At 43.1% G+C, this 24,489-nt stretch overlaps 2 protein-coding genes across 5 annotated transcripts in view; one reads left to right on the plus strand and one right to left on the minus strand.

Annotated features, from left to right (window-relative positions):
* lrriq3 (leucine-rich repeats and IQ motif containing 3) lies at nucleotides 1-7,084 on the plus strand. Of its 2 annotated transcripts, none has more exons than XM_014149518.2 (8): nucleotides 1-85; nucleotides 1,813-2,136; nucleotides 2,248-2,378; nucleotides 3,288-3,426; nucleotides 3,812-3,889; nucleotides 4,003-4,138; nucleotides 4,333-5,062; nucleotides 6,754-7,084. In XM_014149518.2, the coding sequence occupies exons 2-8, from the start codon at nucleotides 1,888-1,890 to the stop codon at nucleotides 6,923-6,925; spliced, it is 1,635 nt and encodes a 544-aa protein (XP_014004993.2). In that variant the 5' UTR covers nucleotides 1-85; nucleotides 1,813-1,887; the 3' UTR covers nucleotides 6,926-7,084. The 2 variants fall into 2 exon arrangements, with proteins under 2 accessions (XP_014004993.2, XP_014004992.2); XM_014149517.2 differs by lacking the exon at nucleotides 1-85 and adding an exon at nucleotides 676-1,425.
* acot11b (acyl-CoA thioesterase 11b) overlaps nucleotides 7,078-24,489 on the minus strand; it is an 18,428-nt gene continuing 1,016 nt past the window's right edge. The window contains exons 1-16 of one of the 3 annotated variants that reach the window (XM_014149522.2): nucleotides 19,984-20,135; nucleotides 18,642-18,845; nucleotides 18,342-18,411; nucleotides 18,123-18,183; nucleotides 17,687-17,788; nucleotides 17,419-17,554; nucleotides 13,531-13,684; nucleotides 12,347-12,466; nucleotides 11,953-12,091; nucleotides 11,679-11,734; nucleotides 11,364-11,430; nucleotides 11,112-11,195; nucleotides 10,636-10,769; nucleotides 10,332-10,463; nucleotides 9,960-10,086; nucleotides 7,078-8,337 (exon numbers count right to left, since the gene is read on the minus strand). In XM_014149522.2, the coding sequence (XP_014004997.1) occupies nucleotides 8,179-8,337; nucleotides 9,960-10,086; nucleotides 10,332-10,463; nucleotides 10,636-10,769; nucleotides 11,112-11,195; nucleotides 11,364-11,430; nucleotides 11,679-11,734; nucleotides 11,953-12,091; nucleotides 12,347-12,466; nucleotides 13,531-13,684; nucleotides 17,419-17,554; nucleotides 17,687-17,788; nucleotides 18,123-18,183; nucleotides 18,342-18,411; nucleotides 18,642-18,831 (1,731 nt within the window). In that variant the 5' untranslated portion in view covers nucleotides 18,832-18,845; nucleotides 19,984-20,135 and the 3' untranslated portion in view covers nucleotides 7,078-8,178. Of the gene's footprint in view, nucleotides 8,338-9,959; nucleotides 10,087-10,331; nucleotides 10,464-10,635; nucleotides 10,770-11,111; nucleotides 11,196-11,363; nucleotides 11,431-11,678; nucleotides 11,735-11,952; nucleotides 12,092-12,346; nucleotides 12,467-13,530; nucleotides 13,685-17,418; nucleotides 17,555-17,686; nucleotides 17,789-18,122; nucleotides 18,184-18,341; nucleotides 18,412-18,641; nucleotides 18,846-19,724; nucleotides 19,885-19,983; nucleotides 20,136-24,489 lie in introns of those variants that run through there. The other 2 variants (XM_014149521.2, XM_014149520.2) reach the window with 2 other exon arrangements.

Raw genomic sequence — 24,489 nt, forward strand, 5'->3', positions numbered from 1 at the left:
CAGGTAAATGAAGCTTTTGCATTGAAGCCTTCAAGTATGAAGTTACAACAAGCTACACACAGAGATCCTATGAATTCCTAATTCTGTAAGACTACACTTACCACGTAAAGTATCAAATCTTTGAAGTTTCTCACTTGTTCCGATTTTCAACTTTTTATTTCTTTGTTCGTTCATTTCTCTGGTTCAAAGTCAAGTGGTCTAATACTGCGTAGAATGAGTTACATAACATTAGCGTCATTCACCTTTTAACAAAAAAGCCTAAACACTTCTTGTGGATATGGATTGTAATGCTCTGACCGAGCTGCTGTAGTGTTGTTGCCTGCCTCACTTCCAAGTTTAGTCACATAGTATTTAATATGAGCGATGGTCATGTCTACAATGTATCTCTGCAAAACTAGCATGGCTGCCAAACGAAGCCGTTCTGTCTGGCAGTGCGAGACTAATTACAAAATAACAAATGACTTAATAGATTAAGTGAAACAGAAGGCTTTGGCTACAACAAGTCGTTTTATGATTGGTGGTTCTTCTCTTCACCTGTGGTTTTGTAGGCATGATGCCAGCTGGGCTAGTGTAGGACTTGTGATGATTGTAGAAATGTGTGTGCTAAATGTTCAATGATAAACGCAGTCCAATTCATAGCCTACAGTCAGATAAACATTTATTTTCAACATTTAGTCATCCGTTCGTTTCTTTCAGACGTTTAAATAGCCAATAACCCCGTCAAATATACAGTTAGTTGTCGATATCGACATTGGCCAAAAGTTTATGATAACACCTATTTTATTCGGATGACAGCAAAGGGAGAAACGCAGGCCCAACACACCATGCCTGCTGTCTGACGCATGCTGTCTGACGCCTCCGCACAGCGCTAACGAGCATATTAACTGTATCCATGACAACATGAAAACTTTGCAGTTCACAGAGAAGGCAGCACTGCAAGAGTGAGCAAAATTCTCATGAAATAGCACAATATTTTACAATCAACTCATGATTGTCCTATGTTCTACGTGCTAACTTTTCGTTTTATTAACTTTGTTCCGTTTTTTTTTTTAAACAAATGTGGCTAGGCTACTATTGTATTATTACCACTAGCCTGTGTAATATGCCTCTTCAAATCAGAGGGAAAATGTGAAGACCACTGAAGAAATGGATTCACTTGATGCCCAAAGGAAATACCTGGTGACCTGCTCGGAGTCCCTTATATTAAGCCATGGGCAGGGACCAGGTTTGAACCTGGTGGAGAAAGAGACTGACCTTCAACAGGTTGTTATGGTCAATCTGAGCTGCTTACTGCTGAAAAACCTTGATAATGTGGGAAGCTGCAGGTCACTAAGTGTATGCATCTTGGCAGAAAATTTTATATCCAAGATAGATGCTCTCATCACATGTGTGCATATAGTGAAGTTGGATCTTAAAGGAAATCAGGTACTTTTTTATTTAATTAAGGCCTAACCTTTATATAACCAGGAAATCCCATTGATGTCAGAAGACCTCTTTCTGAGGGAGACCTAGATATGACTCAATTCACTTGATTTGAGTGGAATATCTTATTCCTTTGCTGTACCTGAATGATACTGTCTGTATCTGATTGTAGTAAAACCATTTATATTCTGTATCATACTATACATCATGGTTAATACTGTATCTTGCTCTCTTTTTTAGAATTTTGCAGATGCCTTGCATTCAGAATATGAAATGTGAGCATGATGTATTCTAGCTCTGGTCTAGGGTGTTACTGCTACTCATTAATAGAGGAATGAGCAGTAAAGCCATGGACCAGAGCTAGATAGACATATTCCATCTGTCTTTCAGATAACCCAACTCCCCGGCGTAGTGTTCTGGGAAAGCCTGAGACGACTCCAGCTGCTCCATCTCCATGACAACAACATGGGGACTAGAAAGAACATTGAGGGGTTGTCAGGCTGTCCAAACCTCACAGCATTGACCCTCTACGACACACCGCTCAGCCTAAAGGGAAACTACAGACACTGCATCATCAACAGCATCTGGTCACTGAAGGCTCTGGATAACTTTGTGGTCTCTGACGAGGAGATCATTGAAAACTGGATCCTCCCTCTGCATTTCAAACCCCTCTGTCATAATTTTTACTTGAACCTCTATCCAGCAGCTAAGATGGTTTGTAGGCCTTCTTGTGCTCCTTGATGTCATTTGAAATGTGTTTCCCATGTTATATCCATGGTGTATCCTCCATAATTTTCCCATAAACATTTAAATTGTCTCATCCAGGGGCCTTATCAGAGTGAAATGAGAGCAATCCATAAGATTATATCAGAGGTCAATAGGATCCAGTCCGTTTATTCTCCAACGTTGATCATCCAACGATGGATCAGGGGACATCTGACCAGAAAAAGGCTTGGGTAAAGCATTTACTGTTGCCATACTGTTCAATGAAAATTGACACAAGTATTCCATAAAAGGGGCAATCAGCAGTTGCTACATCTGTCACATCCTGACCATAGTAAGATGTTATTTTCTATGGTAGAGTAGGTCAGGGCGTGACAGGGGGTGTTTTATGTTTTTCTATGTTTTCTATTTCTATGTTCTTAGGTTCTAGTTTTTGTATTTCTATGTTGGCTTGTTTGGGATGATCTCCAATTGGAGGCAGCTGGTCCTCGTTGTCTCTAATTGGAGATCATATTTAAGTAGGGGTTTTTCTTCCTGGGTTTTGTGGGTGATTGTGAGTAGTGTTCTCCTCTGCGTCACTTTTTTTTTCTTTTTTTGGGGGGGGGGTCTATTCAGTTATTTTTATGTATTGCATGAGTTTCACAGAGTAAATAAAATGTGGAACTATCAGCACGCTGTGCTTTGGTCCCCTCTCTACGACAGTCGTGACAACATCAATATTTGGACTTATAAATTAATGATATGTACCCATTGATTCTTGAAGAATATGTCGCACCCCATCAGAACCCAAAATATTAGCTTGTTTTACTCCAATGTTTGTAAACAAAGTAAATGTAAACAAACACTGGTTAAAACATGGTTAAAACTATATTTCTTAGATCATTGATGGTCAGTCCTTTGAGAGTAATTACATTTCTCCAGTCCCATCCCTCAGCATTTTACCGAAACAGTGGCGCGGAGAACACTGTCATTGTTTCAACTTCTGATTATCCCTTTAAAGAATTGATTTATATAGGAAACCAAAGCCTCGTATAGGAGATCATTTTCCTATAGCTCATTGACCGCAGACAATCACCTCTCTTTCCTTGTGTATTCTGTGTCATTGTGTTTCACTGAAATGTTATCTGTTTTTATTCTGTCAGACTTGTTCCTGCTGTGCCGAGCCGGGAGAGGTTCAGCATCAGAGTCCATCTGTCCCCCATCCCCTCTGTGGAGACAGACAGTCAACAGACCCAGGGGGAGACATGGGTCAAAGAGTGCACAGCTAAACAGCACCTGCAGGTTTGGACCCCCAATTTCATTACACCCTGCAATGTAGCTCAGTGTCAACCGGCTCCGAGTGGGAAGGCTGATCTAGGATCCGTTTTGCCTTTTAGATCATAATAAATAAGATTACATGGACAGGGGGGACCTGATCATAGATCAGTACTCGTACTTTAAGACACTTGATACTCCTAGAATGAAACACCCACTCAATCCAGCTTTTATGGCCTCCATTATTCCACTTTAATTTGCAGACATGGATGAAATGGGTCATGTATAAGTTCTATGAATACTGTCATTGTGAAACCATTTAAAAATAAACAACTAGGCAAACATCTGATCATATTTGTAGACGTTCTGTTTTAGTAAACAACATTTGTCATGATCTGAGAATGTTTTGCAGAGGCACGAGGAACAAGATGCGAAAATCAAGAGATTGTATGTCAATCTGAAGAAATTGGTGCAGGCTGGTAGCCCAGAGGTAAAACTTTAACGTTTCTGTGATAGCTATTTTCGTTTTCCCATGCATTTTCCCATGCAATATATGTAATTACATGTGAACTAAAGAAGGTTTTTTTTTCTTCTGTTTGACAGGTTTTACAAGAGGTGGTGACAAGCCAGGCGTCTTTAGAGGCCAAGAAACAGAAAGACATCAGTGCTCCGCATAACACCCCTCAGAACAGTAAGACCATGTGGTCCAACAGAGCCAAGCACAGTGAGGCGGAAAGAGGTAGGATGCATCTCAAATGGCACACTATTCCCTATATAGTGCACTACTTTTGACCAAGGACTTATATAGGGGATAGGGTGTCATTTGGTGTGCAGATGTAAGAGTTACATTAGACTCCAGTATGATCATTCTAATCATCACAATAGTGTTGTTATTGGAGTATATTTGTGATGATCTTGTCTGTCTCTGATCAGACTTCACTGCTGCAGAGGAGTTCTATGAAGAGAAGCTTGGGAAAATGTGTTTCCGCCTCATCGGCTTCAAGGCTCTGGTCCACCAGGTCGAGCCTGTCAGCAACATGCTCATCTCCCGGCAACAGGGGGGACGGGACATCCGCAGTGCCATCCGCCTGTTCCACACACAGCGTCCCGAGCCACCCAAGCTGCCCCACCCTCGACTGCCCCTGATCAACGCCGAGAAGCGTCTGATGGGTCGCTGCCTCGGCTCCATCAGCCTAGCCCCCTTCCAGGTGATCCAGCGGGCCTACCGGATGAGGGAGCAGGCCGAGGCCCTGCAGAGGAGGTCCCAGCAGGTGGCCCATTCCCAGGCTCGGAGGGAGGGCGCCCAGGGCCAGCGCCACGGCCTCCTGGAGGCCCGCAGGGAGGTAGTGCTCCAGGTGAGAGAGAAGGAGCAGGAGGAGGTGGAGGGGGCACTGGCCCTGCTGAGAGCTAGCCGGGACAGGGAGGTGCAGGAGGTCAGGCAGAGACACGCTGTGTTCCTGGAGGAGAAGAGGAGGCGGGCATCGGAACGGGCCATGGTTGTCGCCTTCAGCAGGCAGCATGCCTTTCTGTCCAAGACAGTCAACAGGCATGCTGTGCTGCAGAGGCAGAGTCACACCCAGCAGGAGAGGAGTGTCATGGTTGCCAGCAGCAGGCAGCAGTCCAGGATTCAGAGGGAACTCATAATGGGATGCATAGAGGACAGGTACTGTAGGGTCAGCAAGAGGATCACCTCTAAACTTACCTCAATCTTATCATTGTCGTTCAGTATGATTTTAAAACTCTTTATAAAGCCTATATACTGTAGCTGCTTCATGTGAAATGTATAATAATAATATATAAGAAATGTTATAACAGACCCTTTTTTCTACCACCTACAGTGCATTTGGAAAGTATTCAGACCCCTTGACTTATTCCACATTTTGTTACGTTACTGCCTTATTCCAAAATTGATTAAATCATTTTTCCCCTCATTAATCTACACACACTACCCCATAATGACCAAGTAAAAACAGGTTTAGAAATGTAAGCTAATTTATGAAAAAAATAAAACTGAAATATCACATTTACATGAGTATTCAGACCCTTTACTCAGTACTTTGTTGAAGCACCTTTGGCAGTGATTACAGCCTTGAGTCTTCTTGGGTATGACGCTACAAGCTTGGCATACCTGTATTTGGGGAGTTTCTCCCATTCTTCTCTGCAGATCCTCTCAAGCTCTGTCAGGTTGGATGGGGAGCGTTGCTGCACAGCTATTTTCAGGTCTCTCCATAGATGTTCGATCGGGTTCAAGTCCGGGCCACTCAAGGACATTGAGACTTGTCCCAAAGCCACTACTGCGTTGTCTTGGCTGTGTGCTTAGGGTCGTTGGAAGGTGAGCCTTCGCCCCAGTCTGAGGTCCTGAGCGCTCTGGAGCAGGTTTTCATCAAGGCTCTCTATGTACTTTGCTGTTCATCTTTGCCTCTATCCTGACTAGTCTCAGTCCCTGCCACTGAAAAACCTCCCCACAGCATGATGCTGCCACTACCATGCTTCACCATAGAGATGGTGCCAGGTTTCCTCCAGACGTGACGCTTGGCATTCAGGCCAAAGAGGTCAATCTTGGTTTCATGAGACCAGGTTGTCATGTGCCTTTTACTGTGGAGTGGCTTCTATTTGGCCACTCTACCATAAAGGCCTGATTGGTGGAGTGCTGCAGAGATGGTTGTCCTTCTGGAAGGTTCTCCCATCTCCACAAAGGAACTCTAGAACTCTGTCAGAGTGACCATTGGGTTCTTGGTCACCTCCCTGACCAAGGCCCTCCTCCCCCGATTGCTCAGTATGGCTGGGCGGCCGGCTCTAGGAAGAGTCTTGGTGGTTCCAAACTTCTTCCTCTATGGATAATTCCTGCGACCTCATGGCTTGTTTTTTTTGCTCTGACATGCACTGTCAACTGTGGGATCTTATATAAACAGGTGTGTGCCTTTCAAAATCATGTCCAATCAATTGAATTTACCACAGGTGGACTCCAATCAAGTTGTAGAAACATCTCAAGGAAGATCAGGATGTACCTGAGCTCAATTTCGAGTCTCATAGCAAAGGGTCTGAATACTTATCTTATCTTTTTTTTTGTTGCCTAAAAACCTGTTTTAGTTTTGTCATTATGGGTATTGTGTGTAGATTGCTGAGGGAAAAAAATATTTAATACATTTTAGAATAGGGCTGTAACGTAACAAAATGTGGAAAAAGTCAAAGGGTCTGAATACTTTCCAAAGGCACTGTATTTAGCATGGCATGATTATTGATAATTTGAGAAGCATCTATGAATGCGTTGTAAGTGGTTTATGAAGGCTTCATAAAGCCTTGGAAGTTATTTTAAAGTGGGACCATTCTCATGTTCTCTGTTACGTATTACAGGCAACAGTCTCTAAAGGAGGAGGCCATTACATCCAGAGTGAACAGAGACACTTATCTAGCCACGAAGCACACCAACCAACTCCTCCGAGCCCAGGAGAGAGTGGCCAGAGTGAAGGCCAACCATGCCAAGATGGAGGTCCTGCATCCTGTACCAGTCAACCAGACTGCCTGATCACCACCTCTGGTCCCCCTGTGTCCCTCCACCATGCTTCTCAAGAGTTAAATGCTATGAACTGTTTTTTGGGGGGCTATTTGTTTATCTCTAATTCTGTTTATGAAACCACAAGGAGTAAGGATTCCGGGAAGATGAACAAGAGGTCAAACCAAGGTCTATAGTGTTTATTGTTTGAGTGAAATCACAGCAATTCATTCACCTCATGGCGTCTACTCATGTTGAAATACTTGGCCATTGTCCACATCTGTTTATTCTTTTTAAAAAGCTAACCATTTATCTCTGAGATTAGTCTCTCAAAACAAAATTACAGTTCATGTACATCTTGACTACAGATTTGAAAGGCTGATTAAACATGATTCAATGAGGTAGGAAATATCCTACCAGTATTTTAAAACAAGCTGCATCTAAATGCTCAGGCATGAACTAGTCTGCTTTTTTTTAAATCCACAGTTCAGTGGCTAGAGACGAGGCAGAACATGTCAGACTCAACTGCAGCATAACAAACCAATTTGCATGTCTCATGTTCATAGGGCTACTAACTGTTTTAATGCCCAGATAAGATCTAACATTTAATACAGAGCGTAGTATTGCACATTTAAAAAAGATTAGGTCTAAATAGCCTGGTCCCAGATATGTTTGTGCTGTATAGCCAAGTCATTTCCATGGTCATGTCAAACTGGAACCAGGCTAAGTTCTGGCAGTCTAAGAGTATTTAACTAGGCAAGTCAGTTAGGAACAAATTCGTGTTTACAATGTTTACCTACCCTAGCCAAACCCGGACGATGCTGGGCCAATTATGCGCCGCCCTATGGGACTCCCAATCAAAGCCGGATGTGAAACATCCTGGATTCGAACCAGGGACTGTAGTGATGCCTCTTGCACTGAGATGCAGTGCCTTAGGCTCCCGAGTGGCGCAGCACTTTAACTGCAGCATAACAAGCCAATTTGTATACTTCTCATGTTCATAGGGCTACTAACTGTTTTAATGCCCAGATAAGATCTAACATTTAATACAGAGCCCAACTGCAATAAGTAACCTGTAGTGTAGAAAATGTACACTGGAATATCACATCAAAGACAGTAACAGTAGTAACAAAAAGTCTAATCCCACATTTTAAAAAGTGCATAAACTCTGATTTCCTTGGCAGTTGAAGTCAAGAGGGGGGTATCCCAGATCTGTATCTCAGATCTAAGGAGGAGAGGGGTGGATAGGGTAGGAGGTGCTGGGCCAGCATGATGAAACCATTCAGTCACCGGTCAGAGGGGGGCAGGACAGTCAGGCTGTCTCTGTTCTCCTCCAGGTACTTGTTGCAGGAGTGGAAGGTGCTGTAGAAGCTGGAGGAAAGGCCTGCGATGTCGTTTGAGATGTAAGGGAGGACTCCTGGCGTAGCTTGGTTGTAGTAGGAGATCTGAGGTAAAACAGAGACAATGTGGTCCAAAAAGAAAACAAAAAGCACATGTTCTATAATATTTATGACTGAAAACATGTATCATTTAGAAGTACTAAACTCAGCAAAAAAGAAACATCCTCACTGTCAACTGCGTTTATTTTCAGAAAACGTAACGTGTAAATATTTTTATGAACATAAGATTCAACAGACAAACTGAACAAGTTCCACAGACATGTGACTAACAGAAATGGAATAATGTGTCCCTGAACAAAGGGGGGGGGGGGGGGTCAATATCAAAAGTAACAGTCAATGCAGCTGGTGGCCACACCAGATACTAAGTACTGCAGTGCATCTCCTCCTCATGGACTGCACCAGATTTGCCAGTTCTTGCTGTGAGATGTTACCCCACTCTTCCACCAAGGCACCTGCAAGTTCCCGGACATTTCTAGGGGGAATGGCCCTGGCCCTAGCCCTCACCCTCCGATCTAACAGGTCCCCTACGTGCTCAATGGGATTGAGATCCAGGCTCTTCGCTGGCCATGGCAGAACACTGACATTCCTGTCTTGTAGGAAATCACGCACAGAACGAGCAGTATGGCTGGTGGCATTGTCATACTGGACGGTCATGTCAGGATGAGCCTGCAGGAAGGGTACCACATGAGGGAGGAGGATGTCTTCCCTTTAACGCACAGCATTGAGATTGCCTGCAATGACAAGCTCTGTCCGACGATGCTGTGACACACCACCCCAGACCATGACGGACCCTCCACCTCCAAATCAATCCCGCTCCAGAGTACAGGCCTCGGTGTAATGCTCATTCCGTCGACGATAAATGCAAATCTGACCATCACCCCTGGTGAGACAAAACCGCGACTCGTCAGAGAAGATGACTGGAAAAAAGTTCTGTCTGGTCCAGCGACGGTCAGGTGGTGCCCATAAGCGATATTGCTGGTGATGTCTGGTGAAGACCTGCCTTACAACAGGCCTACTTGCAGCATGCATAAGGCACGTTCACACAGATGAGCAGGGCCCTAGGCATCTTTCTTTGTGTTTTTCAGAGTCAGTAGAAAGGCCTGGAGTGTCCTAAGTTTTCATAACTGTGACCTTAATTGCCCACCATCTGTAAGCTGTTAGTGTCTTAACGACCGTTCCACAGGTGCATGTTCATGAATTGTTTATGGTTCATTGAACAAGCATGGGAAACAGTGTTTAAACCCTTTACAATGAAGATATGTGAAGTTACTTGGATTTTTACAAATGTATATCAAAATATCAAATTACTTTATTCTTGCTATGTAACTACTGTAGAAAAATAAAAAATAAAGTACCATGTATGTAAAATGTGTATGTAACAACTAAAGAAAAAGCTGTAAAAACAAAGTTTATTTTTGTCCTCCGAAGAGGGTGGGCAGAAAGCTTGCACTTCTTTCCAAACTCAGCTTACAGGATAAGGTGTATACACTGTGGGATGAAGAAAATCACTGAGTTAGCTGGCCCCAGATCTGTTTCTACTGTCTAACTAACTACGGTTGCTGTCATGTTTAACATGACAATGACCATAGAGGTCGGCTGTACAGCACAAACAGATCTGGGACCAGGCAAGCTTTTCGCTTAGCTAGCGAAGAGCCCCATTGGCCCACCTTGGTGACAGCGTTGGACTCCTCCCAGATACTGAAGCCGGCACAGAGCACCTCCCCCCGGGTGTAGTCCTCAGTAGCAGGGTGGGTCGGCAGGGTGACAGAGCGCAGGGCAATCAGGTACGGATCCCTGAGGTGGACAGAAGAGGTGGATCGCACCATTAGAGCGTGATAAAGATGTGGAATTGGGCAGGTCGATAGATAAAGTACTGTGGGACACAACCAGACCATGGTGAAGTGAGAACATAAAAAGAATGCAGTGCCATTGGAAAGTAGGAAGGATTGTTGAGTCATTGGGGAACAGTGACCACAGCAAAAAAATAAAGCATATCGGTGAAGTCAGGATGCTGATGGATGACAGACAGGTAGTGTTACCTGGAGTCACAGGGCTTCCTCCTGGAGGCCAGGAGGATGAAGTCCTGGCCCTTCCCCCCCTTACTGACACACGGAGTGGCCACGCGGTAGATAGTGTCATCCTCATCTGCCTGGATGATCACATCACATTGTCTACATAGGACGAAAGGGAAAAGGCACACTGAAATGGAGGTTTCAATCCAAATGTAGATTTCCATCCATGGATATCAAAAGGATTATAGTAACTACTTTGTGAATGGTTGTGACCACTTGTGGCTGTGTTCTGACTAGCTGTGACTTCATCAGTTGTGAATGTGTTACCCACTGGTAATGCCTGTCCCACTCATGTCTCCTGCGCAGGTCTGAGAGCAGATGGAACGCCTGTTCAGCAGGGACAGTGACATGAGTCTCCACCTTAAAACACAGTATCTGGTTCTCCTCCAGCGTGTACAGACTGACCTTGGAACAGATCAGGAAGGAGGGGGGTTAAACCATGAATCTTCGTGATCTTTACTACCACAGACGTTATATATTATTGCCATTTAGTGGACTGTTAAATGTAGCTAGCTCCTGTAAGAAAGACGGTTGACTTGTTGCACATTCCTTCCTCCCAGGCCCAACTTAATCAAATCAACGTGTGGGCCGAATTTGGGGGAGGTGCAACTATGACTGTGCATTAGAAAGAAATGATTTGATTAGACAGTGGGGGGGAGGAGAGTGGACACATGCAATCCTTCATCATTCTAATAATATCAATGGTGTTCAATCATATTCTTACACTTTTCTACTTACAATACTAACCTTATTTTTTTCAGAGCTTAACATCCAGTTGCTTCGAGCAGCCATTATTTTCAGTGCAGACACATTGTTGTAGCTGAGATACATCTGGGGAAAATAAGGTTTGGATTCAGAATCGGAAGAATGATTGTTGTTTCAAAAACAAGCACAGGCCAGTACACAGGGAGGCAGTAGAGAGTTAAATCTGTTACCAAACCCCAAAACAACACATTTAATCTAGGAGTAGTAGTAGGTTGTGGTCCGTTTGTGTGTTACCTGGTTGCTGATGTCCCAGGGCACAGACAGAGGAACCTCCGTTTGCTTGCAGGAGATGATGTACTTTCTATAAACAGACAGTGTATAGTGATGTCAAAACAGATGAAAATGTGTTGACTCAATGGTTTGGTTTACTGTTTACACACCAATTCAGGGGTATCACTCAATCAGCCCGATTTAATGTGGCCTGGCATGATGTCTTAAAAATAAATGATACACAGTATATCATTTTTTGTTAAGGGGGGGCTCATCTACTGTAGGGGCAAAATGAGATAGAAATGGGGAATAGTACTGTAAAGATGTTCATCTCCTCACCTATCCAGACGGATCTTCTTCCTAGCAACAGCCTCCTGATAGCGTCTCTTCCCATCCTGACAATTAAATAAACAAGAGAAATGGGCTTTCACAGTTCTGCACCAACATTGGATGAGCAGAGGCATGCATCTCTTAACATTACAAATTCAACCACCATATGGCATTTCTCAATATACATTGACCTCCATAAAACACACACACACGCTCTCTTGCATGCAGTCTCTCACACACACACTCCACAGCCTGTTCTTCTGAGGTCATCTGCAGAACTCACCACAGGTTCGGGTCGTATCCGGGGTAATGTACGTGGCTTCCTGTCTTTGTCCAGCACCTCGAAGGTCATGAAGGCGCTGTTGATGTGCCGCAACGCACCCGCACCCTGGTAGGCCTCTGCACATACACCCACCTCCATACTGGAACACCCACACACAAATAGGTTACATAGACTAATATCATACAAACATAAGAGGTTGCCATACCAGTTTCCCATTCATTGTTTGTTGCCAGTAAATATCCCTCAAAATTGAGTTCATTAGGGCTCACCATAGCAACAACAACAAAAAAATCTGTTTTTCAACAGAAACAGGCGGTTGTTATTGGACAGTGGTTGAGAATAAGCGGTTCTCTTTTTCTTCAGTTTGGTGCCTAATGAATAAGACTTGTTTCACCTGTGTTTGAAGGCATTGTTAACAATGGCCTTTAGCACCAGCCGGTCACCGATGTGAGACGGGCCCCGGAAGTGGAACATGTCTATGGTCCTCAGAGTGGGGTGAGCGTTACACAGACGACTAGAGAGTATGAGTGAGAGAGAATGAAGGAAAGAGAGCATTATCACATTTCTTCTCCAGAAGAAAAAGTCAACCTGGTTTAGATCTACTCATTCTACTAAATACACTGAACAAAAATATAAAATGCATCATGCAACAATTTCAAAGATTTTACTGAATTACATAAGGGAATCAGTCAATTAAAACCTATGGATTTCACATGACTAGGCAGGGGTGCAGCCATGGGTGGGAGCCAGGCCCAGCCAATCAGAATTAGTTTTTCCCACAAAGAGCTTTATTACAGACAAATATTCCTCAGCAACACTGCCCCAAAACTTGAGACATCAGTGGCATTGTGTTGTGCGACAAAACTGCACATTAAAGTGTTTTATTGTCCCAAGCACAAGGTGCACCTGTGTAATGATCATGCTGTTTAATCAGCTTCTTGATATGCCACACCTGTCAAGTGGATGGATTATTTTGGCAAAGGAGAAATGCTCATTAACAGGGATGTAAACAAATATTTGTGCACAAAATGTTAAATAAATAAGCTTTTTGTGCTTATGGAACATTTCTGGGATCTTTTATTTCAGCTCATGAAACATGGGACCAACACTTTACATGTTGTGTTTATATTTTTGTTCAGTGTATATTAAAAGGCCCAATGCAGTCAAAATGTGATTTTTCTGTGTTATATATATTTCCACACTATGAGGTTGGAATAATACTGTTTAAAATGATGATAACGCCCTTTTAGAGTAAGAGCTTTTGGTCTGCCTGGTGACATCAGCAGGCGGTTAACTAGTTAATAGACAAATAAGAGAGGTCCAACCCTCTGCCCATAACAGCTAGTTAAGTTTTCCCCTCCCCACTCAGACAGTCCTAGCAAAATTCTTGCTTGAGAAATTGATTTGTTTCTTTTAGACTATTTTAATTGAAAAACAACCACAGTAAGGTACTTAATTGTTAACCAGAAATGACATCTGCATGGGGCCTTTAATATATACTAACTATCGCCTTATTCTGTCACAGTAAGAAACCTCATTATCTCTATGAGAAGGACAGGCTACAGACCAGACACTCACCTTGCTGCAATGGTGGCCACATTCTCCATCCAGGCCATGATCTGACCCCCGAAGGTGCTGACTTGGTGGTTGGCATGGGGAGGCAGCACCAGCTCCACGCTCTCCACCCGTGTTCGCTCTGCTGACACGGCACCCTGGTATTCCTGACACTCTCCTGTTGACACGCACACAGACACACACTAGAGTGTAATGCTGCTGTTCACCAGGCTGGGCACGGGTGTGACTGCCACTGATATCACTTCATATTAGAGATAAGTGGGACTTGGACATCTGCAGTTTCCTGTGACATGTAAAGGTTATAAATAGGGCCTTATCAGCTATAACTACATTTACGTCAACTTTTCGGTTACTGGCCCAACACGCTTAACCCCCTGCCGTCCTGAGGACTTACAGTGCATTCGGAAAATATTTAGACCCCTTGACTTGACATCTTTTTTTACGTTACAGCCTTATTCTAATATAGATTAAATCGTTTTTTCCCCTCATCAATCTACACACACACACACACACACACACACACACACATACCCCATAATGACGAAGCAAAAGAAAAACATTTAGAAAATGTTGCAAAAAATATATTAAAAAAAACTGAAATACCACATTAACATAAGTATTCAGACCCTTTACTCAGTACTTTGTTGAAACACATTTGACAGAAACTACAGCTTCTAGTCTTCTTGGGTATGACACTTCAAGCGTGGTACACCTGTATTTGGGAAGTTTCTCCCATTCTTCTCTGCAGATGCTCTCAAGCTCTGTCAGGTTGGATGGGGAGCATCGCTGCACAGGTATTTTCAGGTCTCTCCAGAGATGTTCGACCAGGTTCAAGTCCGGGCTCTGGCTGGGCCACTCAAGGTCATTCAGAGACTTGTCCCGAAGCCACTCCTGCGTTGTCTTGGCTGTGTGCTTAGGGTCGTTGTCCTGTTGGAAGGTGAACCTTCACCCCAGTCTGAGGTCCTGAGTGCTCTGGAGCAGGTTTTCATCAAGGATCTCTGTACTTTTCGCTGTTCATTTTTCCACTCCATCCTGACTAGTGTCCCAGTCTCTGCCGCTGAAAAACATCCCCACAGCAGGATGCTGCCACCACCATAGGGATGGTGTCAGGTTTATTCCAGATGTGATGCTTGGCATTCAGGCCAAAGAATTGAATCTTTAGGTGCCTTTTCGCAAACTCCAAGCGAGCTGTCATGTGCCTTTTACTAAAGACTGGCTTCCGTCTGGCAACTCTACCATAAAGGCCTGATTGGTGGAGTCATGCAGAGATGGGAGAACAACCATCGCCACATAGTAACTGTCAGAGTGACCATTGGGTTCCTGGTCACCTCCCTGACCAAGGCCAATTCTCCCGATTGCTCAGTTTGGCCGGGCAGCCAGCACTAGGAAGAATCTTGGTGGTTCCAAACTTCTTCCATTTAAGAACGATGGAGGCTACTGTGTTCTTAGGGACCTTCAATGCTGCAGAAATGTTTTGGTAGCCTTCCCCAGATCTGTGCCTCTACACAATCCTGTCTCGGAGCTCTAAGGACAATTCCTTCAACCTCATGGCTTGGTTTTTACTCCGACATGCACTGTCAACTGTGGGACCTTATATAGACAGATGTGTGCTTTTCTAAATCATGTCTAATCAAATGAATTTACCACAGGTAGACTCCAATCAAGTTGTAGAAACATCTCAATGATGATCAATGGAAACAGGATGCACGTGAACTCAATTTTGATTGTCATAGCAAAAGGGTTTGAATACTTACCTAAATAAGGTATTTCTATTTTTAATAGATTTGCAAAAGTGTCTAAAAAACATTTTCGCTTTGTCATTTTGGGTATGCTGTGTAGATTGATGAGGAACAAAATGAATGTCATCCATTTTAGAATAAGGCTGTAACGTAACAAAATGTAGAAAAAGGGAAGGGGTCTGAATACTTTCCGAATGCACTGTATATGGGTCTTTTAAGCTCTAACTAGGGCCTTAAATGAAGCCTTATCATAGAAACAGAATGAATAAAAAGGGTGTCTCCATTCAAGTCAATGATGGCATAATAGGTGGACTGGCATCCACTTGGAGTGTACCCATGCCAGGAAGTAAAACCAGGAAGTGTACCCTCCAATCTGTGCTTTGATTTGTTGAGTCAACGCAACTGACATTACAAAAACTACATTCCATTGCATGAGCCACATCAGTTAGCATCATTTTAATGAACATTTACATTACTATGGCAATCCAGCATCAGTTGATAGAATATTCCAAAATACCAAAATACCATGGAAATTATTTACCAGTCAACAGTCAGGGTTAGAGCTTCAAAGGCCGTTCTATTCATTCTATTTCTATGGTCCTTATAAACTGTAATTAGGGCCTTGTAGGGTCCTTATACCACGTGTTCAACTCATTCCACGGAGGGCGGAGTGTCTGCTGGTTTTCGCTTCACCCTTGTACTCAATTGATAAATTAAGGTCACTAATTAGTAAGGAACTCCCCACACCTGGTTGTCTAGGTCTTAATTTAAAGGAAAAAACAAAAACCTGCAGACACTCAGCCCTCAATGGAAAGTCTGCCACCCCTGCCATATAAGCTATAACTAGGGCCTTAGAGGCCTCATAAGCTGTAACTAGAGGATTCCCTGGTCAGGTCACATGGTCAGGAAAGACTCCGTGCCATAGTTCCAAAGTCCTGACAGTATAATACCTAGCTGAGCTGACAGTATAATACCTAGCTGAGCTGTGTGTTGACAGTGTCCTACCTAGCTGAGCTGTGCGTTGACAGTGTCCTACCTAGCTGAGCTGTGTGTTGACAGTGTCCTACCTAGCTGAGCTGTGTGTTGACAGTGTCCTACCTAGCTGAGCTGTGTGTTGACAGTATAATACCTAGCTGAGCTGTGTGTTGACAGTATAATACCTAGCTGAGCTGTGTGTTGACAGTATAATACCTAGCTGAGCTGTGTGTTGACAGTGTCCTACCTAGCTGAGCTGTGTGTTGACAGTGTCCTACCTAGCTGAGCTGTGTGTTGACAGTATAATACCTAGCTGAGCTGTGTGTTGACAGTATAATACCTAGCTGAGCTGTGTGTTGACAGTGTCCTACCTAGCTGAGCTGTGTGTTGACAGTGTCCTACCTAGCTGAGCTGTGTGTTGACAGTATAATACCTAGCTGAGCTGTGTGTTGACAGTATAATACCTAGCTGAGCTGTGCGTTGACAGTGTCCTACCTAGCTGAGCTGTGCGTTGACAGTGTCCTACCTAGCTGAGCTGTGCGTTGACAGTATAATACCTAGCTGAGCTGTGTGTTGACAGTATAATACCTAGCTGAGCTGTGTGTTGACAGTGTCCTACCTAGCTGAGCTGTGCGTTGACAGTGTCCTACCTAGCTGAGCTGTGCGTTGACAGTGTCCTACCTAGCTGAGCTGTGCGTTGACAGTGTCCTACCTAGCTGAGCTGTGCGTTGACAGTGTCCTACCTAGCTGAGCTGTGCGTTGACAGTATAATACCTAGCTGAGCTGTGTGTTGACAGTATAATACCTAGCTGAGCTGTGTGTTGACAGTGTCCTACCTAGCTGAGCTGTGCGTTGACAGTATAATACCTAACTGAGCTGTGTGTTGACAGTATATTACCTAGCTGAGCTGTGTGTTGACAGTATAATACCTAGCTGAGCTGTGTGTTGACAGTATAATACCTAGCTGAGCTGTGTGTTGACAGTATAATACCTAGCTGAGCTGTGTGTTGACAGTATAATACCTAGCTGAGCTGTGTGTTGACAGTATAATACCTAGTTGAGCTGTGTGTTGACAGTATAATACCTAGTTGAGCTGTGTGTTGACAGTATAATACCTAGCTGAGCTGTGTGTTGACAGTGTAATACCTAGCTGAGCTGTGTGTTGACAGTATAATACCTAGTTGAGCTGTGTTGCTGCTCAGTAGGTCTGTGATGATCTCAGCATGAGTCAGTCTCATCCTCCTCCTCTCTGCAGCGATGCTGTACTCCATCTGCTCGGTCTGCGTCCGCGGAATCACCTGCTTCAGCTGCACCTGCGCACACACACACACACACACACACACACACACTGTGTGTCCTCCTACTGAAGCATGACATATTGATGTGGTTGATACATCCAACACTGTCAAACCAAGATGGGTGCCCCCTCGCTCTTCAGCCCTCACCTTCCCCTCCTCGGTGCGTCGCGCCACAAAGGTGGCAAAGGCATTGCACACGTTCCACTGGCAGCTACTGAACAGATCCTCGCAGCTTACCGTGATGCCCACCTGCGGATAGTGCCCACATGGCATCATCATGACACCAGGCAAAGTGCCAGACATATTGTTACATACATTAGTAAGGTCGCGTCCCAAATGGTGCCCTCTATTCCCTAATTGTACATTTTATCATTGAACGCAGAGTATAGGTTACCATTTGGTGAATTAAAACAGGACTAGATTCTACAGTAAAGAACACAGGTTGTAAACAGGGATCCTCCATTATGGAACAGCATTGTGTATCATTTCTCTCCCCGACATACATTATTAATGATTTCAAAACAAAAATTCAATAGATTCAATATTTACTACACAGAGATCAAAAGATGGTGTCCCCACAAACCTCCATGCTGGATGTGAAGGCTCTGTTCACTTTTGCCTTGATGTTAACAACCTGTCCGACTCTGCGTAAAACATAAACAAACATTTCTATGATCAACATTGGACAGTGGTTACAGTGTGAACAGAAGAACACCAGCCCCTCCTTTCTGTGGCTGAGCTAAAGGCTATAAGTCACTGTAAATATACTGAAAAGGTATGTTTCAGGAAGTGAAATACTTACCCTATAGTGTGCTCAAAGTGGATGTCGTCAACAGAGGCAGTAATACAGGGAGACCCAGCGTGTCTTTCAGCTGTGACAACATAGAGGTCCATAAACATCACATGTACAGTACATACGTGCCTTCTCGGCTGACAGGACTCCATAGCTGTTGATCTCAAGCTACGTCTCGGTCAGTGTGTCCCCCAAATTACACCTTATTTCCAAAAAGTGGACTATTTTGGGCCAGAGCCCCAGGTTGGGACTTGAGAGGGACCACCTTTTCTTTAGAGGTCATACTATGAGGTTAAGGTCATAGCTCACCAGACAGGCAGGCTGTGGAGTCCATCCACTTGAGCAGCTGTCCTACGCTGAGCTCTCCACAGTGGTTGGCGTGGCAGGGCATCACGATCTGGCTCATCTTGACCTCTGTGGGGTTCCTGTACACCTCGCCACTCTCCAGGATGAAGAGGGGATCCTCCATGGGGTCTCCGTCGCCCTTCTCACACGACATGACTCTGGACTGTACTGCGGGACACAGGGGAAAAGTAGAAGCTAAAGTTTATTACAGTACTTGAAAGGGATAGTCTCAATCTAGTGTGTCATGCATGGTGTTATAACAATTTATTGTACACCGTTTCACCTCTTTAAAAAAGGTGCTGCTAGGTTGGTTTTAGAATACAAACAATAAAGAATATTGTAGTTATTCAAGCTCTTTGAATAAATGATTATATTAGTTCATTATGCCAAGGTCTTAGTGGCACCCTATTCATAACATTCAAGGAAATCTTAATCTAGTAACTAGGAAAAATAATTCAGAACAAAACAGATTATTTCATTCTGAGCTAAGCCTACTTGGCTCTCAGAAGGACTATAAGTGAACGAACATGAGGCAATTCCCACCCTAACTGCTTTGTTTATACAATGGGTCTCGTGGAAATACCAAAATAAATTATACAAAGGAGTAATCACGTCTCAATTAATCTAAACATGTTGTTCCTCTTTTTGCAATTTTCTCCCGTTTTTGTGCCTTCAAATAATACTTTGCTCAAGCAGCACACTCATTTTGGACCAGAGCCACTGCCCCAACAAAATAGTTATTGTGCTTCACAAAACAAGGTGCTTTACTTGGGAAAAATCTGTAGCTCAGTTTGTCATCTGACAGATTGCTTAAAAACATATTTTTCCCTCGAAGAACGCCATGTAATGCTGTATAATAACACCCTTAGTGAATTGGATAGGAAACTCGAAAGACTCGCTGACTGTAGACCACACATCTGGTTGAAACGAACTCAACTACAAACAATAGACTACAGTGTATTCTTCTATCACGGCTAAAACAGAATGTTGCCTTTAGTCTATTTGTATTATTAACTAGCTGTTCCAGCTCTCTGTTCAAATGGTCACCTGTCTCATGCTCGCCGGACATGCGACTTAGTGGAGCAGTAGCAGTGACGTCCAATAGACTGGTCTTCTGTACTAACGCGATTCGTCCAGTTATTTGGTTCTCACACTCATGAGACTACTAGGCAATACGCGTGGTGGAATGAGTCACTCACTGATGGAATAGATTGACAGAGTAAAACGTGACAGAGTAAAAACAATGACTTGGCAATCGCTCTTCAAACGGTTTACATAATTTCCCAAGACAATAAAATAGACTTACCCAAAGTGAACTTTTCTGCAGGCGGTCAGGTCACATTTGCATGAATGAATAAGCAAAACAAAACTTTTCAGTCTCGTGTAAAAAAATCTGCACACCACCCACTCTCTGCCAATTCCTTCATTCTTCGGACTCAACTGTGTGGCATGAATGCAATGATGTATATAAACCCTGGAATACTGATTCCACCGCGCAGCCATCTTGGTACTCCTAATGCGTTTTCAATAAGATTTTGGAAGCTATAGAAATTAATTTATTAACATCTAGTTTCGTTTGACACGTTTATTATATTACAGACACCTTAATGCATACTTTTAAATATATTATGTGAGCTAAACATACACACACATACATATATATTTTTTCTCAGAGTACTAATGTTACTGTCCCCACTACAAAAAAACTCCCAATATATACACGTTATTTTGTCCTTGAAACATTTAATTGAAATACTGTGGAATTCCATTACTGCTCCTAATGGAGAGTGCCAATATGGCCGACCGGCGGCTTCCGAGACTTTCAACGGCCAATACATAGCGTTAGCAGTCAAGGGTTTATATACATCACTGGAGGCATGACGCCGCTAAACAGAGCAGACACACCTCCTGTTGCTGGAGTTGGGGAACCAATTGAAATTACTTTAAGGTGGAACTTTAATGTGGAAATGGTTCATTAATAGTTAAATATTTAAAGCTGAGATCTGCATGAAAGAGCGCCACTGGTCACCCCAGGGGTATTTGTTATTGTTTTTTTGTTTCTGAAACTGGGCTGAGGAGCATCATGCAGTATTGTAAAAACGTTTATAGTAGGCTAAATACTATGCTGTTCTATTGGGCTTGCAATGATGGGCTCTCATTAGATGAATGTGGCGCAGTGGTCTAGGACACTGCAACTCAGTGCAGGTGGTGTCACTGCAGTACCTGGTTCAAATCCAGGCTGCATCACATCTGGCTGTGATTGGGAGTCCCACAGGGCAGTGCACAATTAGTCCAAACCGTTGCCAGGGTAGGTGTCATTGTAAATAAGAATTTGTTCTTAACTGACTTGCCTGGTTAAATAAAACTCTGTTAGATCTTTGAAAAAGGATTCATATTTCTAAAGTGAACATTAATCTAATGAGAAATAAACCAAACATACAGGTGCGAGTGCTATAATGCACTTGGATTGATTGGGAAAATAAAGTACATGACCCAGTGCCCCTGCAGATACTGAGAAAGTACATTGCTGTGGACCTATGGTCAACATGTGCCATAGGTCAGCTCTTGGCAGACCTCTGTCCGAAGGAGGTAACACTATTCCTCCTCTCTCATAAAGTGTTCCACATACACAACCTAATGTGAACAGCGGGGACCCCACTTCTATCACCAATGTAGCAATTGAGAGTGATTGAGAGTGAACAACCCAAATGAGGCTTAATCCAGATCCAATGACCATGAGCTGTGCCATAAAGGTTCAGATCTATTGACTGTGCAATTGAATTTCTGTCCCCACAAGTTTCATCATTGGAATATGATACAAAACGAGGAAAGTGTACTTTAGGACCATGAGAATGTTTCCAAGCGGTCAGGTAGGCTGTATGCTGTGTTTATCAGAATGGATAATTTATTTTTAAATAACAATAATTATGTCCCTGTACAGGCCTATACTCATTAGGCCTGTACAGGCCTATACCACAAGGTCCCCTGAAAGATAACGCGTAGTCTGCAGTGGTTTCCAAACTTTTTATAGTCCTGTACCCCTTCAAACATTCAACCTCCAGCTGCGTACCCCCTCTAGCACTCTCAAATGTTTTTTGCCATCAATGTAAGCCTGCCACACACACACACACAATACAATACATTTATTAAACATAAGAATGAGTGAGAGTTTGTCACAACATGGCTTGTGGGAAGTGACAAAGAGCTCTTATAGGACCAGGGCACAAATAATAATTATCAATACTTTTGCTCTTTATTCAGCCATCTTACATATACCTTATTTGTTCATCAAAAATTGTGAATAACTCACCACAGGTTAATGAGAAGGGTATGCTTGAAAGGATGCACATAACTCTGCAATGTGCACAAAAAAAATAAATCATACAATGATGGAAAGACCTGTGTGTTGTCCTTGTTAATGCAGACAGAGAAGAGCTCCAACTTCTTAATCATATCCTCAATTTTGTCCCGCACATTGAATACAGTTGCGGAGAGTCCCTGTAATCCTAGATTCAGATCATTCAGGTGAGAAAAAACAACCAGATAGGCCAGTCGTGTGAGAAACTCGTCATCATGCAAGCGGTCAGACAAGTGAAAATCATGGTCAGTAAAAAAAAAAAAACTTTAAGCTCGTCTCTCAATGCAAAAAAAAAATGTCAATACTTTTCCCCTTGATAACCAGCGCACTTCTGTATGTTGTAAAAGCATTACATGGTCGCTGCCCATATCATTGCATAACGCAGAAAATTATTGTGTTCAGGGGCCTTGCTTTAACAAAGTCAACCATTTTCACTGTAGTGTCCAAAACATCTTTCAAGCTGTCAGGCATTCTCTTGTCAGCAAGAGCCTCTCTGTGGATGCTGCAGTGTACCCAAGTGGCGTCGGGAACAACTGCTTGCACGCGCGTTACCACTCCACTTTGTCTCCCTGTCATGGCTTTTGTGCCATCAGTACAGATAAACACATCTTGGCCACCAAAGTCCATTTGATGTCACAAAGCTGTCCAGTACTTTAAAAATACCCTCTCATGTTGTCCTGGTTTCCAGTGGTTTGCAGAAGAGGATGTCTTCCTTAACTGACCCCCCATAAACGTAACGGGCACATACCAGGAGCTGTGCCAGTCCCGCCACGTCTGTTAACTCATCCAGCTGTAACGCATATAATTCACTGGCTTGTATGCGAAGCAGTAATTGTTTCAAAACATCTCCTGCCATGTCACTGATGCATCATGAAACAGTGTTGTTTGATGAAGTCATTGTCTGTATAGTTTTTTGGCCTTTTCCCCCAGCATTGTCTCAGTCATATCCGCGGCAGCAGGAAGAATTAAATCCTCCACAATAGTATGGGGCTTGCCTGTCCTAGCCACTCGGTAGCTCACCATATAAGACGCTTCTAGCACCTTCTTATTAACAATATCTGTTGCTTTTATACATTTCTTACTACTCAAAAGTAGTCTTTAATCTCATTCAAAATGCTCCTGTAGCTTATTTGACTAATGACTAACAAGCTGCAACAACCATAAGATAAAAGTACAGCTATCATGCTTTTATACAAATGATAGTGTTCCAAAAACATATTAGTATAGTTATTTTTATAAAGAAGGTTTGCTGTTGCATTTAACTGCAAAAAGTTTTAATCAAGGTAATTTACTTAGTAGGTGATGACAGAGGTCAGGGTGAATGACGAGTTTCCCACTTGTAATTTCCAGTTGGAGGGGCATTCAAGTGGATTTTGGCCAGTCATGTGGTAAATACCACATTCCCAGTTGGTTATGAACGCAGCATTATAGCCTCGTCTGCTGACGGTTTCAAGACCCCCCATCAACTAACTGACTGGCACCTCGGCTATCGCCGAGTTTAAATGCATTGTCATATCTGGAGGCCTATTTGGTTTACATAAATTCACCAGCCGATCAGGAATACGATGTGTGTTGTCAATGAGAACGAAACTAGATTAAACATTTAAACAAAATGAGAAGACAATGTTTAAACGATTGTGGAGAAATGATCAACTGTATGGTGTGAGGCTACAGTAGGCTAGCCTTTAATTTGCAAAGTAACAAAAATAGAAGGCTAATGACAATACAAATGGTAGCAATGTGATAACAGGACATTCTAATTGCACGTTTTAGGATACAATACTCATTTTCAGCCAGACGCGTGAGAGAGCGTGTAGCTTGTTTACCTACGGGTGCTTCGTTACAGTCAACAGCTTTTAACACGTGAACCTATTCCACATAAACATACAATAAGGTGTCTCTTTTTCCTTGCAGTTTTCTTAAAGAGTTAGATGCTGCTACTTCAGTTCAGATCTAATACTCGTGAATAGTCAATTATAAAATATTAGACTAGATGGAAACAGGTGGTAGCCTAGACCTATTATTATTTGACCCTGCTGGTAATCTATGAACGTTTGAACATCTTGGCCATGTTCTGTTATAATCTCCACCCGGCACAGCCAGAAGAGGACTGGCCACCCCTCATAGCCTGGTTCCTCTCTAGGTTTCTTCCTAGGTTCTGGCCTTTCTAGGGAGTTTTTACTAGCCACCGTGCTTCTACACCTGCATTGCTTGCTGTTTGGGGTTTTAGGCTGGGTTTCTGTACAGCACTTTAAGATATCAGCTGATGTAAGAAGGGCTTTATAAATACATTTGATTGATAACATTTTTTTTTTTTAAACACTACATAAAAAAAACTACTTAGGGGAAGAAAAAAAAACTGCATTCCACAATAGTCTATGACTGACATGTCAACCACAGAAATATAATATAATATGGGTTAACATGAGCAGAACCAGCTAGCCTAAAATGAAA

This window comes from Salmo salar, chromosome ssa16 (genome assembly GCF_905237065.1).
Source record: "Salmo salar chromosome ssa16, Ssal_v3.1, whole genome shotgun sequence".
NCBI lineage: Eukaryota > Metazoa > Chordata > Actinopteri > Salmoniformes > Salmonidae > Salmo > Salmo salar.

What these genes read in the sequence shown, in the direction of transcription:
- lrriq3 (XM_014149517.2), top strand. Translation starts at nt 1,147, where the DNA reads ATGGATTCACTTGATGCCCAAAGGAAATACCTGGTGACCTGCTCGGAG. An exon ending in TCTATCCAGCAGCTAAGATG is followed by an intron (nt 2,137 to 2,247) that starts GTTTGTAGGCCT and finishes TGTCTCATCCAG; the next exon opens with GGGCCTTATCAGAGTGAAAT. An exon ending in ATGGGATGCATAGAGGACAG is followed by an intron (nt 5,063 to 6,753) that starts GTACTGTAGGGT and finishes TACGTATTACAG; the next exon opens with GCAACAGTCTCTAAAGGAGG.